The 22298-nt window shown below is 35.6% G+C and overlaps 1 protein-coding gene across 4 annotated transcripts in view; it reads right to left on the bottom strand.

Moving 5' to 3' along the window:
• The window catches only part of LOC127972727 (stAR-related lipid transfer protein 13), an 82198-nt gene that overhangs the window by 19024 nt on the left and 40876 nt on the right, over positions 1-22298 (bottom strand). Inside the window, exon 1 of one of the 4 annotated variants that reach the window (XM_052576467.1) lies at positions 18556-18945. The exons of 2 other annotated variants lie outside the window; for them this stretch is intronic. In XM_052576467.1, the coding sequence (XP_052432427.1) occupies positions 18556-18679 (124 nt within the window). In that variant the 5' untranslated portion in view covers positions 18680-18945. Of the gene's footprint in view, positions 1-11158; positions 11413-18555; positions 18946-22298 lie in introns of those variants that run through there. One more of the 4 variants, XM_052576466.1, reaches the window with a different exon arrangement.

Here is a 22298-nt window from a genome sequence, read left to right as displayed (position 1 = left end):
AAGAAATAAACTATTTTAATTTTAAATTTGAATAGTTATATTTATTAAAATATAAAGAGCAAAAACTATTCACATACATTTTCAAAGAGAAGGAATATATAATATTGATGTATATTTATATAAAAAAAAATTACTGTACTTGATTACCATGAAAACAACAGTGTTAATGAAGAGTGTACTTGAGATGAGACAAAACATTCAATTAAATATCTATTATATAATATTTGTATTGCACATCATATTCAATTTAATTATTTCAGTGAAAATACAATTAATTAAATAAAAAGTAAAAAATAAAAATGTAAGAAATGGTGCTACTATAATGGAAATATTAAATTTTGTTCATTTAAGACATATAAAAGCTACCCATTAGTTTTTTTGTTTCGTATTTTTTTTTTTTTTTTTTTGCCATTTTAACCATTTCCATGGCAGAATGCTATTAAAACATAACTTGAAATGTGAAGGAAATAAAAAAAATCAGAGCAAAAACAAAACATTTTCCTGTAATGCTTGATATATCCTTTCACTGACAAGTAATGGTGTGGAAAGTGTGTGCTAAGAGAATTCACTTTCCTCAAGAGTCTGCAGTTAAAGAAACGCCCATGTGTGAGAGAAAGACAGAATGTAATCAAATGACTCCAGCTCATTTGTTTATGCTCAGCTGCTTGAGGACTGACAGACAGAGGCAACATATAATGAGTGCCTGATCATCAGAATTCTGGTGCTGCAATATGTGGCTTCACAGGGAAAAGCCCTGGGTCATAGTGGCAAAGGTCTGGGAATTCTCCTCTATTATTTCACAGCCTAAGCTTTAATTAACGGGAGCACCGGTGATTCTGGAACCCCTAATGGGCGACATCCAACATACAATAGTCAGGAGTTAAATTAAAAAGAGGTGCCACTCTGTAATCTCACAATATCACACGTCCACTCCTCAGTGGCAGGAGTTTTGCTAGTGGAGGTTCACAGCTGGGCCTTGGGCCAAAGGAAATTACAATCACTGGGAAGTACGCACTAAAGCAGCCCTCCAGATAAGATGTAATGAATTCTTCTTTCTGACAAAACACTTGGAAGAACCGCTGCCTTCGCGGTTGGCAAAAACAACACGATTAGGTCAGCTGGGTTTTTTGGGAGCACATCACCCGGGTAATACTCATATCCCAACCACGTCACGGCTTCCAAACCAGTCTCATTTTATGATGAAAAACGGTAGGTAAGTGTTAGCACCAAATTAGAGTTAATAAAACAGATAGACGGTAGTCACAGAGTGTTGTTACTTTTCTGTGACTAACTCAAAAGAGCCATTTCTGAGACTGATTTCCTAAGTATGTGTTTGGCTGACATCTTTCCGTTGAGAAAAAAAAAAGAAAAAAGCAGGAGTGCTGGTCTACCTTCAAAAGGCACACAGTGAGAGCTTATTGATTTTAAGAGTGAAAAACATTTGTTGACTGCTGATAAAGCTCTTTGGGTCAGAAGTCCCTCTGTGTGTTTTTGTCCAGAAATGAATTTCAGCAGGACTGGCGCAGCTGTGGTAACACACTCGGCTGAGCCGTTCAAGGACGCCCACTGCTTTCATCCACAAATCTCAATCAGAGTAAGCCTTATTTGAGCTCACTCTTGCTAGTTTTCCTCTTAGGGCTGGATTGGTATTTTTTACTAGAGTTAATCAGTATAGAATAATCAGTTCAGTCAGTGTATACGGTTTTGGGATCTGTGGGTGCACTTAAAAGAACAGCTCACCAAAAAACATGATTCGGTCATTTAATCATGCTTGTGTCATTTTAAACGTGTTTTCCATGGAACACAAATCTAAGATTTGAAACCGAATCATGGAAACAAATTGTTCTAGCTGAATGATTTGCTCCTGAATCAAAGCTGAAATGATTTAATGATCCAGTCTCAGATGTTCTCGGGGGAATTATGAAGGAAAGAATACATGAATACATGTTGTTGTTGTTGCACAAATAAAGGATGAATTCAAGACTTGTCATTTTTGTCATTTTTAGAAAGCTGAAAGATGTGGTTATGAAAAAGGATGGATGACGATTCTTCAAAAAAACTATTTTAGGTCCAATTCTCACCATTAACAAACCATTTACTATGACTTTCCCCTTAAAATGACTACTAATTTGCTGTTTATTAGTAATTAGTAAGTTCATTGTTAAGTTTAGGTATTGGTGGACATTACGGATGAAGAATACGGTCGTGCAGAATTTGTGCTTTATACTAATAGACAGCCAATTTGTAATAGGCATGCTAATAAGCAACTAATAGGGAGAATTAGTCACTCCCTATACTCAAGTGTTACCTTTTTTATTATTCCACAGAGCATAAACAACAATAATACAAATTTAAAATGACGTGAGTGGAAAGTAAATGATAACAAATTAAGTAAATGATGGCAACGTTTCATTAAGAGTACAACTGAACAAAAAAATGATGGAGGCTTTTGAAGAGCTATTAATGTTTATTGATATTTCTCCATTGTGTCCCCTATAAATAATGATATTGTAACTACTGACCTTAATGTGAATCTAAATACAGCCGACATTGTTTGAATCCTTATAAAGAATGGCAGCTTAAAATGATATGTTCATTTCGGGAGTCCTGCACGTGGTGGAAGAGCCTCGTCTAGTAAATATTTGGATCGCTTTTACCATGGAAAATCACTTTGGCTTGTTTGTCACGGCGGACATGACTAGTGTAAAATATGATACACAACAGAACGGTCCTCTGCAAAATGAAAAAAGCAAATATATGGGAGGATTATAGTGTAGCCGTATACCAAATAAGCTCATGACGTCTTTGCATCGAGGGTCTTAAATTCACCGGCCCCATGGCTGGAAATTGATAGCGCATTTCTAGCGCTGTGGCTGCTGTGAACCGAGCCAAAAAGCTACTGCAGTGAAGGATGCCAAGGCTTTACGGCAAAAACCAACACTCCTCCAGTTTCAAGTAAAACCTAGATGTTCATACTTTATCAATTTCCCTACCGCAAAGTGGTGACTCTAAGCACTCCAACAGCCCAAAAGAGAGGGCTAAATAAGGATTGGGGGTCTGAAGAGTAATATTCAATGCTCCAAATGTTCCCAAACATCTGGGGAATGTTAAACGTGACACTTCGTAAACAGGTTGCGGTTGTTTTCAGGATTTTACCCAAAGTGAGGTGACAGAAAAAGCGCAGCTTGGATTTTCGCAGCCTGTCTATTTCATCAAAAGCTCAAGTTAATGTTTCTTGACAGTCTAAATACATAGAAACGCTAAAGAGAGGCAATGGAGAAAACCTTTCTAAGCCGTGGCCAAACGTGTTAAGAAACTATAATCTGGAGCCGTAGAGCAGGTGTTCGCTTTCTGACCTCAGAGGTCAATATGTCTTGTTGCCACACATGTCTTCTATTAAAACCTCTCAAGTGAGCTGCTATACAAGGAAAGGCAGCTAAACCTGAACCACAAGAATACCTCAGGACCTTCCCTCCAGACACCAGATCCCCTAAACAAGGCAAAAAAAAAATCAATCAGAGGAGCTTCCTGAAAAATACATCTAGCAGACATTCTCTGTGCACCAGATAAACACTTCCAGACGCTGGACTTCAGCCATTTTCCCACATGCTAAAGTGTTTTGACAGCCATCTCAAAAGCTCTGCTGTTTTGTTTTTTGATTTTTTTGTATATTTTCAACATTAATGCGGATTTCAGCAGAATTTGTTCATCGAAGCTTGCTGCTTACAGGAAGGTTTGTTGATAGAATGCATTAGTCCTCTCGAAAACCACGTTTACACAAATAAATCATCATGCTTACACCATCACAAGACAGATAGATGAGTCCTGATAAAAACATAAATCTACCTGAATACCAGAAACATATAAATCTATCAGACAACCAAAACGAAAGTGAGTAACAATTCATCTGAAATGAAAATTGGGTCAACATTTACTCATCCTCATGTCGTCCTGAGAACGTTTCACCTTACTTATTGTTCTAAGAAGTTATTCTCAAGTCAAAACTTTTCCATTAATCATTTGATTCAGTTCAGTTTCATCACAGCTTCTATCATAGACTCTTAAGAACAAGAAAAAAGAATTAGGGCAGATTTCACTATATAAAATGATGTCTTTTTCTCACCCAAAGCTATCAAAGGACATCTTTTGAGGCTTGAAAGCTGTAGTTGCCATTTGGTATAACTTCATTACAATTGTATATATAATTTTCTATGGAAGAAAGAAAAATCTAATAGTTTCACAATTAATTAAATAAGTAAATGGTAACTGAACTTTCAGTTTTGGTCTTGCTTTTCAGGGAAATTTAGTTTTTTTTACTATAAAAGAAGGAATAATAAGTGGACAATTTACTTATCTGTTTCTTAGTCACTTCCTCCATTTAGTTGCTTCCTCCAACTCAGGACATGTGTTAATGTTTTGAGCACACTTACACAAAACACAATGACAGCCTGCACATATGTGTTCAGTGTGAAAAACACCCCAGACACTGTTATAACGACACGTCAAATCTTTGCACTTAAAATCAATAGCGTTTCACAACTATTTTCCATGTCATGAACACAGAGTGTATCCTGTAATTCACACTCTGTGGTATAAACACACTCACTACGCTATGCAATTTGGTTTTCCGTGCCAATGTCTCACAGCTGTAGGATGCTGCAATTATCAGAACACGGCTTTTGTTCTTGCTCTGCAGCAGGTCAAAAAGAAACGTAGTCCAGCAAAGTGTAATTTCACTCAAAGTCTGTGTGTCTAAGAATAACACTTCTTTATATATATATATATATATATATATATATATATATATATATATATATGTGTGTGTGTGTGTGTGTGTGTGTGTGTAATGTGCTGGTATCATGGTAATGTTTTAATAAAAATTCAAGGCCACACCATCAACATAAGCTTTCTGTATCAATTATTTAGAACTAAAATTGTTATAAGATTCAGCATTGAGTTCTGTGCTATATTTGAGAGCAAATTAGCATTTACACCAACAGGGGTCTCTCTTCTGCTAAAAACCCTGCCCAAGCCAATGCAAGCGGGGAAAACATCTTAATGTTTAAAAGAAGAAAAAAAATCAACCATAAGCATAAAGTCAGAAGTCATTCCATGACTTCTTGCCATCAAACTTAATTACCATCATATATTTAAAACATGCCAGAAGTATATTTGAAAAAGCCAGCAAAGCACTATTCACTGAAAGGGAAAATAACTCAATTGCTTTATTACATTAAACAGGCTACATTTCTTCATTCTATCCTTGAACGGCCACTGAAATAATTCTCGGTCATTGGAGATTTATAAATCTCTGTCTGACTCTGTCAGCGGCAAGAGTTATATTTAGAAATGCAGAGAAAGTCACGATCCACAGGTCTGTTAATATGTCACGTCATCCATGGTCGCAGCATTCCCACTCTGTGGCACACATTAGTGAAGACTGTCAATGATTCACTCCTGTGTGACACAGAGAACCCTTAACAGCTGTGCAGGTACATGTTCACCAACCAGGTTAAACGCAGCAACAGAAAGAACCCATCATGAATGAAAGGCAACAACGTTTTATAAAAAGAACAAGATAGCATTATACACACACACATATATATATATATACATACATACATACACACGCACACTATGTAAATAGTTACACTGCTGTGAACTTCTTAAGCATGTAATGATAATGAATAAGACTGGCCTCGTTCACTTTCAGGATGAATGGGTTTACCATCACAGCTGTTGATGGTTTGCCACTGGAAACATTCATCCATTCTTAGTACACATATTTTTGCCATGCCTCGTCTACCATGAACGTATCTAAATCTGAGGAACTCTCAGGGAGACTCAGTTGTGAGGGAGAACCCACCAGATTCCATCCATGCTGGACCAGAGCCACTTCTAAGAATAAATTCTAGTCAGCCTATTTACATTTACATCACAAGCTTTTTATTAAGTTCTCTGGTAATCATCTGTTTTCTTGACTAATGAGTGCTCAGACTGGAAATCAACATTTATTTTCGTCTATATTTCTAGGATGTTACAAAATGATGATGCTCCAGATCAAATGTTCATATGAGATTGCAAAGGTTTTGCAAAAAATAGCAAAGTTGCAATTGCTCAAGAGCTCTTCAGAGAAGACCATTTCAAGGAATCCCATATCTGCCACTTATGCATGCCACCGTCTGCCTCTCCTAAATGGCACTATGCTTTCACTAAATGGGATATCTATCCAGTGAAGGAGCGAGAGAAAAGGTAAAGTGCTTTTCCTGCTTTTGGCTTGAGTGGCTCGGGCCTCTCCTCCACTTAGACCTCCAAAAACACACAATGGGAACATGGAAGTCCATAGCCGTGCTTCTCAAAACCTTCCCATCATGCAACTCTAGTGGAAGCATTCTCAAAGTCCTCATCCCAAATGGTCTGCTCACTTTCACAGCTTAGAACGTAAAAGCAGTTTCCCATAGATCAATGCAATACATCTTCAATAGAATTGAAAATGACATCTAGGTGGTCATACTGTTGGATATCTAACTCAAAATATCTGCAAATGGTGTTTATAAGATGAATAGATGGATGGATGGATGGATGGATTGATGGATAGATAGATCTATACAATGTTTTTTTTTTTTGCAAAAAATATTCCCCAGCGACTTAAGACTGGTTTTGTGGTCCAGGGTCACAAATATCTAATGGCTGAGCACTGTTGTCAAACCATTACTCTCGGGGAGGATGGGAGGTGACAGAAATACAACAGTGAGCTAATGGCTTTTACAGGGAGGCCGGCGTTAGCGAGTGATTAAGAGCTGTGTAGGAGAGGTTGGGTGCGACACTGCCCTTTGTCCTAAGTCCTGACCCCTGCACTGGATATTATAAATAAAGAATGACAACTAATTAGGCTTGGTTACAGTACACCTTGGCTGAGTTTAAGATTCCTTAAACGACACGTTGTTGCTTAGTACCCGACTCATATACATTTGATGGATTGAGACTAAATATTTTAGTTTAATATGAGCACCAGGTGGTCCATTTTAATATTGACAACATGTTAAAAATGACTCAGTTAAGTTAATCTCTATCAGTGTGATGAAATGGATTTTGCAGCCCTTGGCATTTTCATCAGCATTTGTGTAATGCAAAAAAACTGACCATTTTATTGTCTGGCATCCTGTCAATCGAATTACATACACATAAAAGTATTCTGGAAATATCTGCTAGCTCAACCTGGGGAAAACTATTGGAAAATATCGTTTAACATTCTTCAAGAGATATGAATAGCTCACTGATTTTATGCTTCGGCAATTGTGTGTAGCAGTGTTTGTCTCCGTGTATGAATGGATGTTTATATGCTAGGATGGGAATTTCTGAATATTGTGTACAGCCACAGCAGATGTGCATAGTGTCTGGCGTCCAGATGGGCATCTGTTAAGAGGAAAGAACCCAAAGCACCACAGGAATCAAAGTAGCTCCATTCCTACAAACGTCACTAAAGTATCTACAGATTCATTTTAGAAAAAATGCATATACCGAAAGAAAAACAACTCTGATCTGACTCTAATAGAGTATCAAAGATAAGAAACTAAAGGATGCTGATGGTGTCATCCATGCTGGATAGCTGTATCTGAGTGGAAGAAACGAGAGCTCAACTTTATAATTCATTCATTCATTCAATACTCAGGATGTAAGTTTTGTTGTGGCAACCGTAGACAGAAAGTTGAGCTCTAGTTTCTAATACACACACGCACACACACACACACACACACACACACACACACAGCCATTTAAATAGTTTGGGATCCATACGATTTTTAATTACCTCCCAAGTAGTTTCAAGTTCTGTCATGAAAGTTTAGATGGCACAGGCTGATGGGTCTTTACCGCAAACTGATGATATTCAGTGTTAAACTACTTGGCCCAAGCTGATTGGTTCATGTTGCATATGCAGCCAATGAGCTTACAGCTTTGCATATAAATGTCTGGTTAGCATCCACTAGAGCAGTTCACAGAAAGCTTTCAGAGTTCCTCTGAAACCCTCCTCCCCTTTTTTATTCCTATTTAACACATCCTTGCTGAATAAATGTATTCATTTCTTTAAAAAAAAAAAAAAAGATTACTGACACCAGCATATTAGAAGGATCATGTGAGTAATGGGTGCAGAATAAATTACATTTTAAATTATATTAAAAGAGAAAACATATATTTAAAATTATAATATTTTACAATATTGCATTTTTACAGTATTTTTTAAATCAAATAAATGGAGCATAATAATATCCAGAAACATAAAAAATCTAACTGGCCCCAAATGTTTTACTTTTGAACAATAGTGTGTATGTATATTTCCACATAAATAAATACATACACTCTAAGTGATTGTATCAGTTCAGACCGCTCCTCTGTCTATATGTCAACAATACTGAGACGGTGGAATTCAAGAACGTGTGATGAGCCTTTTAGGTTGAACACTATGCCAGCACACAGGAAAACCTCCTTTAAAATATTTCCTTACTTTAAAGGAAAAGCCTTTACTGTGAAAACAAACAATACATCATTTGTATTAGTTGTACATGACTGACATAAACAATAACGTTATTCCATATACAGTAGCTAACTATAAAAAACAAAACAAAACAAAAAACAGATTTTTGAATGGGTTTGTCTTAAAACTTCTCAACAAGCATGCAGGCCTCACAAAAGCAGACACATCAGGTCCGTCATGTTTTACAGCCACCATATTGTCGCAAATATAGAAAGTATTAAATAACAGCAATCGTCTGTCTTGTCTTGTGCTCCTCCTGAACTAGATACTGATGACAAATCAGACACCACAAATTCAAGAGGACAAGACTCAACACGCCTGCAGTACAGCTTATCACAGCCCATCAAAGATGTAAGCGTGAGACTTATACCTGCATCTCTGAGAACATCTCCCTTCAAAGAACAATCGGAACATTCTGCGTCAGGTAACATGAGAATACTTGAGGAAACGTTCTGGGAAATGACTTTGAGGTCAGTTAAAGTATGTCCACTGGAGGGAAAGAAAATGGGAAAGACAAATAAAAAATGAGCACTCTTTAATGTCTCTATTGTTTCTTCTGGAAATAAATAACATAAAGAGCGAACTGGGACTCGTGATTGTGTATTCTGCTTCTCAGAGTTGTTGCCAAGTTACTCCTCAAGAGTTTTTAGAGATTTCAACATATCTGAAATTATGCTCAGATTTGCCAAAACATCAAGGTCTGATATCTCAATATCAACTCAATTCATTCTCATTCAATTCTTTCTAAACCAAATTAGCTGGAATCAATAACTCTAAACTCACAAAAGAGATCTCATTAACATCTCAACTTAGAAAGCAATGTGTTTAATTAAAGAGTGAACTGAATTTTTCTGAAACATTCTGCTTCACAAACTTGTTACCTACATAAAAGTCCATGTAGTCTCATGTCTACACTAGAGTTTCAAAAGACATCTCAGCAGGTCTCAAACTGTGCTCAGATTAGCCGAAATATCAAGATTTTCAGTGTGAACTCAACGTTTTTTAGTATCTTCAGACCAAGTACATGGACTATGGAATAAATATCTCTCAATTTAGAGATCTCTTTTCTCCTGGGTAGCAAGAAGATTAAAAGGAGAGAACAGAGTATTTCGCTTTTCATATTAGCTTCTTTGGTAATCTCACGTCTCTTGATGTGAGAAAGTGACGTGACATACAGCCATGTATGGTGACCCATACTCAGATCTCATGCTCTGCAATTAACTTTTCCAAAGTGCACACACACACAGCAGTGAACAGCCATTTATTCTGCAACACCCGGAGAGCTCAAGGGCACCTTGGTTGCAGTATTGCCAGCCCGAGACTCAATCCCACAACCTTGGGGTTAGGAGTCAAACTCTATAATCATTAGGCCACAACTTCCCCAACTTCTTAAAAGGAATTTCCAGCCAAGATTGCCTGAGATTTCAAGATAAACTATAAAAAAAATGATCATCAAATTATTTCAAACCCAAATTTTCTGAGCGGTTAACTGTTAATGATTTTCAGATTTGTGTCTATTTTTATAAGGAACTTTTTGAGAGACAGCTCAGCTGATGATACTTAAAACATAACTCAAAACATAAAGTCTCATACTGTTTTTCTCTTAGATGAAATGTATAATCACAGGTAAATAAGAAAGAATAAAAAGGTGTTGTCCTTATAAATATGTCTTGGGGCAGTCGTGGCCTAATGGATAGAAAGTCTGACTTGTTTGAGTTTCAGGTCCGGCAGGAATTTTCGGTGGGGGAGTGAAAAACCAGCACTCTCTCCATCTTCAATCCCACGACTGAGGTGAGACTCTTGAGCAAGAGACTGAACCCCCAACTGCTCCCCGGGCGTTGCAGCATTGGCTGCCCTCTGCTCTGGGTGTGTATTCAGGTTCCCCTCGGCTAAACTCTCATGGATGAACACAAAGTAAAAGGGAGGAGCTTAGATGTCAAATGCCATTTACCTGAACGACCCACCATTGTCTCTCACCGAAAACAGCAGCTGGAGGTGTGACATGACAAATACAGATTCCTCACTAAGAATCTATTATTTTCTGCCTCAGTAAAATTAAAGTGAGTGAGTGAAAGTGACATTCAGCCAAGTATGGTGACCCATACTCAGAATTTGTGCTCTGCATTTAACCCATCCGAAATGCACACACACAGAGCAGTGAACACAAACACACACTGTGAGCACACACCCGGAGCAGCATAAAATCCAACATAATTCAACATAAATTACTAATTGCTAAATAAAGTGCTATGAATAAATATTTAAACAACACAATGTTATGAGTCAAACAAAAGTTTAAAGGTCGAGTCTATGTGCAACTAGGTTCATTAGTTTGTGACTGAATAACTAGAGATGAATCAGTCACAGAAAAATGTATTGCGTGTAGAATATAAGACCTGACACAATCTGATCGATAGTATGGGATTGCTTTCAACTGGCTAACTGAAACAAATTAGGATATAAACTAAAATAAGGGATGTATAATATCATAACCAAGACTTGCAATGTCTTCATGCTTCCAAAACTGATTAAGGTTATAAAAAAACCAACAAATATACAAACTCTCACACGTAAACATAGCAATTCTGGCTCATAAAATCTTATGTAACCAATGTCATGTTGTACCTGCCGCTATTCTGTTAAGCAGCTGTTGACGGGCAATGATCCTGCTCAGCCTGTACCCAGAGCGCCGTCTGAGGTGGTCCATCCTCAGGTAGATATCCTGCGTCTCTGGGGTCATGTTTCCTAGACATTCGCTGCTCTCGGTGCGCGGCAGCTCCCTGTACATGATCACACAACGCAAAACGTCTGGCACCCCGTTCCCCAAAAACAACTACCTGCAACAGTCATCCAATCTGTCTACAGATAAGGTAACATGTGTGAGATGTGAGTCCGTAGGGTTCCAGAAGAGTGCCAGCTGTCAGTCCCGCCCCCTTTTCGAGTCACGTGACTAGAGGTGAGCCAATGGAAAACCAGGATGACGGAGGCAGGCCTTGGGGCTGAGCTGAATTCAAGGTCTGTGTGAGCGCTGCTTGGTTCAGGAGGGAAATATAAATACCAGAGGAATGCCTGTGGACTGAGCGAGTGGAGAAAGCTGGCGAGCAGGGGGCCGTGGGAGGGGAAAAAGAAAAACAGCATGGCTAAGAGAAACACCCAGACCTAAAAGAACAATCCTGCTGCTGTGAAGCACCACTCAGGTGCCAAGTTTGCTAAGGAGGAGTTTGTTAGTTGGGAAAAGAGAAAGAAAGTGTGGCAGGAAAACTATACCTTTATTAAAAAGGTTTTAGACAAACAATCCATAAAACAATACAAAAAGAAAACGGACCTAGGAGCAACTGTGTATGTGAAAACAAGGATACTAAAAGGTGTGTTGTTGGTAAACTCATTCCCCAACCCCCTATTTGTTCTGAGCACAGCGGGGCTTCACCTTGTGAAACAGCCATTCATGTTAAAATGGACATTTCACACATTAAAACAGGTTTTACAGGAAACGTCTCAACTGTAGGTGAAAGACACGAACCTTTGTTTATGCTCAAATAATGTGCATTTATGTCTTGGCCCTAATTTCCTGACAGATTTGAAAAAACATGATGTCAATAAAAAAAAAGTTGCATTAATAGTTCCTGCTTAAGTTATCTATTAGATCCACTTGCAAAAATAAATAAATAAATAAAATAAATTATATATATATATATATATATAATAAGAAAATAAAAACTATCTATCTATCTATCTATCTATCTCTATGTACACACTCACATTTTGAAATTTTGACATTTTTCTAAAAAGTCAATTAAGGAGCTTCTGGTCAGTCTCCAATGCTATCACAAATTCATAAATGCTGATACTGCAATAAAACACAAATGAGATCTACATGAGCAACAGAACGCAATTCAAATTAGAATTTTCGATGTAGTTGGACCAATAAAACAGATAACGTCCTTAATCACACTCTCGCCATCTGTTAAACAAGTTGCATGTGTACCTGAATAACTAAAATAAAATTGGTAAAGGTATAATTCATTAAAAAAATAAATACATGCAAGGCATTCACAGTTTATTTATACTAAACGAATTAAATTAGAATTTTTGCAACAAAAAAAAATAAAAAAATATTGAATGAATGAATGAATGAATGAATGGAAGGTTTGCAAGACTGTTTGTTCCATTGCTGCATGGAACAACCCAAGTCTTCAGACTGAAAATAGACTCCACATATTTGAAAACAGTTCCACCCTCTGTTGACTCCATCACTCTTATGGCACTGGTGAACAGCACACATTTCTTGTGAGTATGTGTTATAAGCCTCTCGCTCCTAGTCGAAGTGTGAGCGGGCACATAAACACATGAACCGGGTACAAATGGGCACGACACCAAGCTAAACACATTCTGTGCCCCCTCCCTGACTGGCACACACCAACCATACTACAAACCACACAAAGACCGCAATTCAACCAGCGCCTGCAATCCTGCTGCTATTTATACATAAACTACCCCATCCCTCACTCCAACGCCCCTCGCCACAGGAAAGTTTTCATGTTTTCTACTCTGTAACAGTTTTAAAGACGTTCTGTGCAGTTTGTGTCGCTACATTAAAAAAGATCTCATTTGTTGACCCAAAGCTTGAGCTTATAAACAAGGTACAGTGCGTGCACTTGCAATCCCATAATGCACAAAAGGGCTCTGTTGACTACAGGTGTAACTCACAGAGCCTAATGAATGCTGTGATCCGTTTTTCCACACAGACCGCTTAAAGTGTAGATTAATGTTATACTGAATGGGGTTTTAAATATTATATATGTGTGTGTGTATATGATGAAAAGGGGGTTTCAAGCAGCAGAACAAAAGTTTAATACAAGGTTTTTTTGTGTGCATTAGTATGAAAAATTATGAAAAATGTTGTTACAGCAGATTAATGGAATTAGTTAATGGATTTTCACTGTACTGCTTTATGTTATGTTATGTTAACAATTAAATAATAAAAAAAAGTATGAAAAATTAAACATTGTCAATCAGTTTAATTTTATTTTTTAAGAGAAAATGTTTATTATTTTAATAAATTATTTACATAAGACACCCATGAAAATGTCATTACGCAAATCAATAGTTCATAGACCAAAAAAAAAAAAACATTTTGTTAGACATATTTACAAGATTTGTTGTTCTTAATCATTTAAAACGTCATAAAATTTGATATGATCACTTTTTGTTTTATATATTTGAATGAGTACAGGTCAGAAAAATGTGTTTCATTTGTACGTATAAATGTCTGTCACGCTGAATGACGATGGAACATGATTTCAACCATATTTTATTTATATTTATATAAAATTTTTTGAAACATTAAAGTAAACATTTTACTTGCATTTAACCCCTTAACTGTCACTCACGTTTTTGAAGATAGACTTGAAGGCGGTTTATTGTTTTTTTTATATAATTTTTTTAATTGATGAAGACAACAAAATAGGTCTTTGACATATAAATGAAGCATAAAATTATCAAAAAATAATAAAGAAATTGATAAAACAATAATAATAAATGGGCTTTATAACAATAAACTGAGTCTACATGAGGGAAAAACAGGCCAAAATAAAATAATAGTCCATGGAAAAGTTCTTAGTTTTTGACTACTGAATAAACGATTAACAGTTAAATGCTTTAAATATTTTATTGCTTGTGTTTAATAATCCTTCAGTCAATGGCAGCCTACTCCAGTTCTGGCACAGGTTTGGTTTATTTGGAGGGAATGGGTCGTAATAAGTGTTCTATGCACTTTACATTACAGCACACTGAGTCTGACAAAGAAAATTTCAGTCACTTTAATTTGTCTAGATAGACATATGATGGTATCTTCAATGGTTTTACATGGAAATGGTTCACAAGTGCTCTCTGAATGATGAAGCACTCTGGAATGAAATGAAATAAAACTTTCAACAAACCATTCAACAAAGCTACAGCTTGTAGAAAATAGTTTAGACCGGTCAAATCAATTATCAGATGCTTATTTCAACATAGCAAGAACAAGGAGAGGTTTTTGCACCCCACGCCTAATCTGAGCAATACAACATCTATCCTTTATTAACTATTGACCGAGTCCGCTTTGTAGATTAGCCACTTCTCCAACACATTTTTAGCTTTATGTAGGAGAAGATGTGTTATTGAAAACAGATCAAACATCTTTGTCATGCAGGACTGAGTGCTCTTCCAGATTTAGCTCAATATTCAGAGCCAGACCTGCCATTGCCAAGTCTCTCATCATCTCTATACTGGAGCCAAAGATGAATGTCTGACAGCTCTCGAAATAAATGTATGCAAAAGTGGAGGAGAGAACAGACCCTGCTCACCACTCGCCAAAGAATGCACATTCCACATGCTCTCTCTCTCTCTCTCTCTCTCTCTCTCTGTGTATATATATATATATATATATATATATCAACTGAATGGATAATGGGAAAGGCTTGGGCTTACTTAGCCTACTAATAGTTCAATTAAAAAAAAAATATTACTATGACAATTATAAAAATCATTTGAATGCAACAAATAAAATATAAATATTTGAATAAATGATACATAAGGTGTATGATAGTAAAAAAAATAATTAATAAGTCTAATTAATTCATATTAAATAAATAAATAAATAAGATAAGATAAAAGTAAATTAACAAATTAATAGGTAAATAAAATAAATAAATGAAATATAACAAGAACAATAGCTATAATAATAATAATGTACAAGGTGGATAAAAAGATAAATTAAAGACAAATAATGTAATAATTAAATATAAATAAGACACAAGGGAAATTATTAGAAAACAAAAGATAAAGATAAACTAATAAGTAAAATAAAAAATAAATGATTAATACACAGGGGGGTTAGACAAGAACAAAAAAGATAAATTAATTAATATGTAAATTAAAAATAACAAAAAAAAATTGACAAATCAAAAAAAGACAAATCATTTATTAAGTATATTAAGGATACACAAGGGGGATGACTGAAAAAAAAAAAATAAATAAATAAATATATATATATATATATATATATATATATATATATATATATATATATATATATATATATATATATATATATATATATAAATGTATATTCATTTGTGTATGTAATGTAACTAACAAACAAATAAATATGCAAATTTATTCAACACACATACACAACCTGTCTCAGCACGTTTGAACTCAACAGCAACAGCATCAGTTTCAACTTCAGATCTTTGAAGAGCACAGTAGATGTTTTTTTTGGATGTTATACAGACAGCACTACTTCACTGTCACTTTGGTACTTCATTTGTGTATTTTTCCACTAGCTTAGGCAGAAGCCAGAAGCAACTGCCAAGAAAACGTAACTGTGTTTGTACACCTTCATGAATTAATAGCTACATTTTGATTGAAACATAAATAAACAGTTTTGTGGATTCCACAATCAGGTCAGATGAAGACTAGCCACGAGAGAGGCTTGTCAGGGTGACAGCTGATTCCTAATAAACGTCCTGGCTGAGAAACTCTGGCCCAGGATGCTGACTCCACAACTTACTGGCGTACTGAGAGCGAAGATATCAACACAACCAGTGGAAAGAAAAGTTATCGGCATAATATTTACTCTGTGGGTTTCTGGGAAGGGCTGCTGAACGTGGGCAAGAGCCAGATAAAACCAGCAGGTGAACCTTCCTTTGAAAGTGTCAAAGCCGCATCACATATATGTAGCATGACTTTATTTGGTAACAGCAAAATAAGCTAAATGTTGTTGTAATCTGTCTTGTGGCCCTTGATCGCTGCTGCCTTCGGTTTAAGAGGCTCTTTTGCAAACAGTCTGTCAGGAGATTTGAACGATGCCTAAGCATGATCCCGAAACAAAAGTGTTGAAATGCAGACCACAATGCAACAATGATGCAACCATACACAAATCCCTCATTCTATGTGGGCTGCAGGCTTTGATGAGAGACTCGTGGATGCTGGCTGAAATCTAAAATGCAACTTCACTTTTATTAAACATGCTAAAACTTTGAAGAAAGATACAAACAGCACTTCTGAGAATGAAACAATCACTGGAGTTGCCCAATTTGGCAAGGTTAGTGATATTAATTCTTAGGAAAAAAATTGTGGTGATATAAGTTGTGTCTTTTTTGTTCATTCTATACAATTTTCTGCAATTTTTCTGCTTTAGGATCCTGACATGATATTATTTGAAACATTTTCTTTTCACACTAGTCTAATATTTTGATATAATCTAGTTTAGATAAAACAATCCTTTTATCTAAAACAGATTACACAACAATAATCATAAACTGTAACTTGTTGCGATTCAAGTTTAATTAGTTATTATTTGAACCTGTCTTTGCTGAAAATCTTAAAGCACAATGTTTTTTTCTTATTATTATTAATAAATACTTTAATTCAGCAAAGTTGCATTAAACTGGTCAAAAAGGGCATTTTAAACATTAAAAAATTCCAATAAATGGTGTTTATCTGGACTGTCTATTCATCAATGAATCCTAAACAAAAGTATTATCATGGGTTCCATAAAAATATTAAGCAGCACAATTGTTTTCAGTATTGATAAGAAATGTTTCTTGAGCAGCAAATCAGCATATTAGCAAGATTCTGAAAGATCATGTGACACTGAAGACTAGAATAATGATGCAAAAAATTCAGGATTAATGTACATTTTAAAATAGATTACAAAAGAAAACAGTTACTTGTAATAATATAAAACAAAATTGCTGTTTTGCCACTGTATTCATGACCAAATAAATGCAGCTTTGCTGAGCATAAGAGACTTCTTTCAAAAACATTTAAAAATCTTACTGACCCTAAACTTTTGAATATTACTATAAACAGTCATTTTCAGCTTGTCCAAAGCATACAACAATAAACCTTATTTTGAAGGACAAAACTAAAAGACGTGGCTCTGCCAGAATATCCTTCATGGTTGAACTTTTAATAGAAGCTCAAGGCTCAAGAGCCACACTGAGCTCTCCACCATCATCACGCCTCAAAGAGCTCCTCATTGTTTGGCATGTGTATAAACAGTCAGGCCAGAGCGTGCACATGACTGCCACCTACATAGCACATCACATCTCTCAAATACATATATGGAAATGAGCGTGATATGCATGCCAGCAATGCCTCCACATTTTATCACAATCCCCATGACAGCCCGATCATGTGCCCAAATAAACAAAGAACCCTGAACAAGACGAATACACAAGCTGTTAAAGATTTAAATCTAACGACAGCAGAGTTTTAATTACTGTCCAATAAAACTAATAGATGGACCACCATAAAGCATTCCAAGAGAAAAATAAAGCTCCAATATTAAAAGTGATTACTGTTTTCCACTAAGACACCACGTTGCATTGACTGACATCTAGTGGTTCAACACTGTGTCTCCATATATTTATATATATATTATATATATATATATATATATGCTAGTATATTATAGAAAAAAAAATAGATTGGTAGATGCATTATATTGAATGCGGACTTCCACTAGTCTGCTCTCAGCATTTTATTTTTGTGCGTTTGCTTGAGTGTGAATTTACTGGCAGATGTGCTGAACATTTTAAGTAAATGCTATTAACTTCCATGGACTTATATATATATATATATATATATATATATATATATATATATATATATATATATATATAGACTGAAAAATATGTGGCGCAGAAACAAATTTTACCCATAAATTAATACATTTCACAACTAACTGAAGTAGACAAACTTAAAGAGTACTTTCTTACAATATCTTGATTATTTACAACTTCGAAGGCTAGGCTAAAATGTGTGACAACTAGCCCGTCTTTCTTCTTGCATTATTCCAAACCCTTAAAGATAATGCAAAGTTGAGCAACTTAAAAGCTTCAGCAACGATGCTCAATAATTTCAACACAATAAATAGATGCAATCGTATAGTTCTCACGTTGTGCACGTCATCATATCACTGTCAGCGTACGCTGCGATGCAGAGCGCGTGAACTTTACTTCAGTGTCACTAACCTGCAAGTCGTCTCTCTCTGACACTTTTCCACAATAAATCCCAAGCTTTGGACGTGGATTCTCTGAGCTGCTCACTGAAGGATCGTCTGAGTGTCAGTGTGAGAGACTTTCGTTTCGCTGTCATCGTCAATCCGCGCTCATAATAATCAATCAGTGGCTCCCGTTATTTCTGAAAGATTGCGAGACTTCTCGTCCTCTTCTTCACCTGCCCCGCAGCCACAGACCGCAACGGGAAACTTTTCCGAAAAATAAATGCATATCAAAAACAATAATGTGATAACAAATCTCCCAAATAATCCAGTTTAGGACACGCGTTGGTTTAAGACGCGCAGCCGCTGTCTGGAGCCGCAGTGTTACAGAGCAGATGTGGGTTTGTTTGAAGTTTCTCCTTCTGCTCGTAACATACGCTCGCTCTCTCTCTCTCTCTCTCTCTCTCTCTCTCTCTCTCTCTCTCTCACTCACTCACTGGAGGACTTCATTTCGAACTTCACTTCAAGCCTCACCTCGCGCACTCTATATTGATTATTCTGTTACATTTTTTCCAGCTACACAAATAAATATATTCTACATAAAAAAAATAAAAAAAATAATATATATATATATATATATATATATATATATATATATATATATATATATATATATATATATATATATATATATACATTTTATGTGCATATATATATATATATATATATATATATATATATATATATAGCAACAAATATTTGCATTTGTGAACAATATACATAAAGTGTTAAAATACTAATAAATACAAAATAAAAATACAAACAATAACAATATATGCCTTACACATAGGCCTACTTATAAAATAAAACTCCTTTCACAAGGCAAAAAGCACAAACTATGCTTGCATACTCCAGTCTGTGAACAAAAGCTATATAATTATAACATAATGTGTATGTATTATATAATTAAAATATTTAAAAAATGATAGGTTGTTTCAACTGATCTTTGCATCAAATAAGGACTAACCCAACTGTTGGTTTATTTTTTTTTTTAACAACCCAGCATTTTTAGAGTGTAGAATAGAATAGAATAGAATAGAATAGAATAGAATAGAATAGAAGTAAATTTAAAGTGTGGGACAAAAAGGTATAAAGAAAAAAATGGTCATGCTGAGGAAGGATAGACATACCATGAACAGTGACAGTTCATTTAATTATTTGCCTCTATGGTTTCCATTTTGCACTCAGCATGGCATTATCATCATAACAGAGAGGATACTGCTATTTGTGACGGGGATTTCAAAAGTTGATCCAAGCTGAGATGGGAAAAAAAATAGGTGATGGCAAAAAGCGTGTTTAATGAAGAAATGAATACTTTTATATAAACGACTACTGCATGCAGTAAAACTCTTAACTGATTAGTATAAGAGTCTGTTCAACCTGAATCAAGTATTTGTTATTATAAGAATTTTTTGCTTTGCATTAACATAAAGCAGTGCATTGTTTGTTATCTTCAGAGATCAGAGGGAACAGTGAGACGAGGCCAATCGTGTCTAGGTAGGAAACAGGTATGAGTGTGGCCTTTATCAAGGTGAGTGTTAATGTGCCTGAGCTTTATTCACTAATGGAGTCATCTGATGGGAAAAACCTCCCGGGAGAACACGAGGGTCATCTGCTGTGCCTCAGCTTACGTGTCAAAGGTCAAAGGTCAGGGCCAAACATTTCCCCTCTCGCGGGATCTGCAATGGAATGTCTGGCTTGGCGATATGACCGTCTGACCACCTAAAGAAAAGACTAGGAATTGGAGGTTAACCGATATAAAATTTTGGAAAAAGTCAGCGTGCTGTGTGTGTGTGTGTGTGCATTTTATATATATAATTTTACACTTCATATATATCTTCATGTACCTTTTACACTTTAATTACATTTTAAAAAATAATAATTTTACACTAAAGTTCTAAAATACTTATGAGTAAAATAAATACATGATCAACATTATATTATACAATCTACTATGCATATATATATATATATATATGTGTGTGTGTGTGTGTGTGTGTGTGTGTGTGTGTGTGTGTGTGTGTGTGTGTAATTTAGAATTTTAGAATGTATTTTAGAACTCTATATAGTCTAAAATTATTTTTTATTTTGTAATATTTAGACATTTAATTTATTTTAATCAGGCACATTAAAAATTACATACAAATAATATAATTATAATATCAATCATCTATTTATTTGAATCATATGTATTTTAGAACTCCATATAGTGTAAAATTATTTTCTAAATAAAAAAATTTTCTTTCTTTTTTTTAGACACATTTTATTTATTTTATTTCAAATAAAGAAGGGATTTTTTTTATTATTATTATTTTTACCAACCTCAATGTCTAGCCTGAAGACATTTAAAAAGTCTCAATATAACAAAATTAAGACCATCTAAATGATGACCTACAGCTTTCTATTCTCTGATTCATTTGTCTAACACACAGACTGCTGGACGATTAATACTGCAAAGTCAGGTCGTGTCTGTCCACCTCAGCAACTGTCTCACTCCATCACTGCTCCAGCTGGCTGTTCTGAGCCCATGATCTCCTGTCTGTCAGCAGCTGATCTCTTTGAGAGACCCATCACTTTAAACTTCAGCACAGGCTTTCCATTATAAAACCAGCCTATGGAGCAAAATACCAAACCAGCGGTCAGCACAACCTTGATGACTCTCGGCCTCGCTGTCAAAACAGTAGATGCTGAACGTGTCATCTGCTGTCACGTCACATTTCAAACAGTCTACAATGAAATAACCAGAAAGCATTTAATCATAACTTACACTATATACAATCTGATACGTTCATAACCATTCCAAAAGTCTCATTAAATAAACTGATCTTAGAGATTAAACCCGAAATGGATATTGTGTAAGAAATGAGCCAGCCCAGATGTGGATCTACAAGTGCTTATATGAAGTAACTGAATAATTAGTTTCACAGAATTAGAGCACAAACCCTCAGCGTTTGCCAGGGAGAATATGAATGTCATACAGATGGTTGAGCACGAGTATCAAGAAAACTCAGTGGACTTCCAGGAAACACATTTGCACAGTAGCCAAGACGGTGTCTCTGCATTCTCACCAGCGTCGAAGTACGCAATTGAAACCACATGGATCTTCAAATACTGAAATTCCTCATTTAAAAATACTTGAGCCTTTAGTGGTTTTCTGGTCCTGCGCTCAGTAATGGGGTCACGCGGGTCAGGTTCCTGATCAAAGCCTTTGACAGGAAGCCCCATGCTCATTGCTCCATGTTATCATTCCTTTAGTTGTGATGTTCTCAGCATCATTCGGGAATAAGACTGTTGATATCGAGGAGATTATTATGGCTAGACTAGAAAGATACACAGGAAGCAGTGATGTAAATGAGGAAGTGGCTGTTAGAATCTGAATGGCTGTCCACACAAACCCAATGGGGTTGCTTTTTTGGCAAGCTCTCTTATATTCTCTCCAAACATGAATCAATGAATATTTAAAGAATCAACTGCTACTGCAGTTTTGCTAGTATATTGTGACTGAACAAACAGAACAACTGATCAGAAACAACAAAAAACTGTGAATTAATGAATGCATCAATGAATAGTAAAAAATAATAATAATAATCAACAGCTGCTGCAACATTTGCTTGCATCTTGTGATTACACTAAGAGAACAAATGAACAAACAAACAAATCAATGAATGAATAGTAAAAGCTATTGCAGTATTTTGTTTGTAACTTGTGAAACTA

This window comes from Carassius gibelio, chromosome B15 (genome assembly GCF_023724105.1).
Source record: "Carassius gibelio isolate Cgi1373 ecotype wild population from Czech Republic chromosome B15, carGib1.2-hapl.c, whole genome shotgun sequence".
NCBI classification, from domain to species: Eukaryota; Metazoa; Chordata; class Actinopteri; order Cypriniformes; family Cyprinidae; genus Carassius; species Carassius gibelio.
Note: the sequence above shows the minus strand (reverse complement) of the source record. Positions and strands in the feature narration are given on the sequence as shown.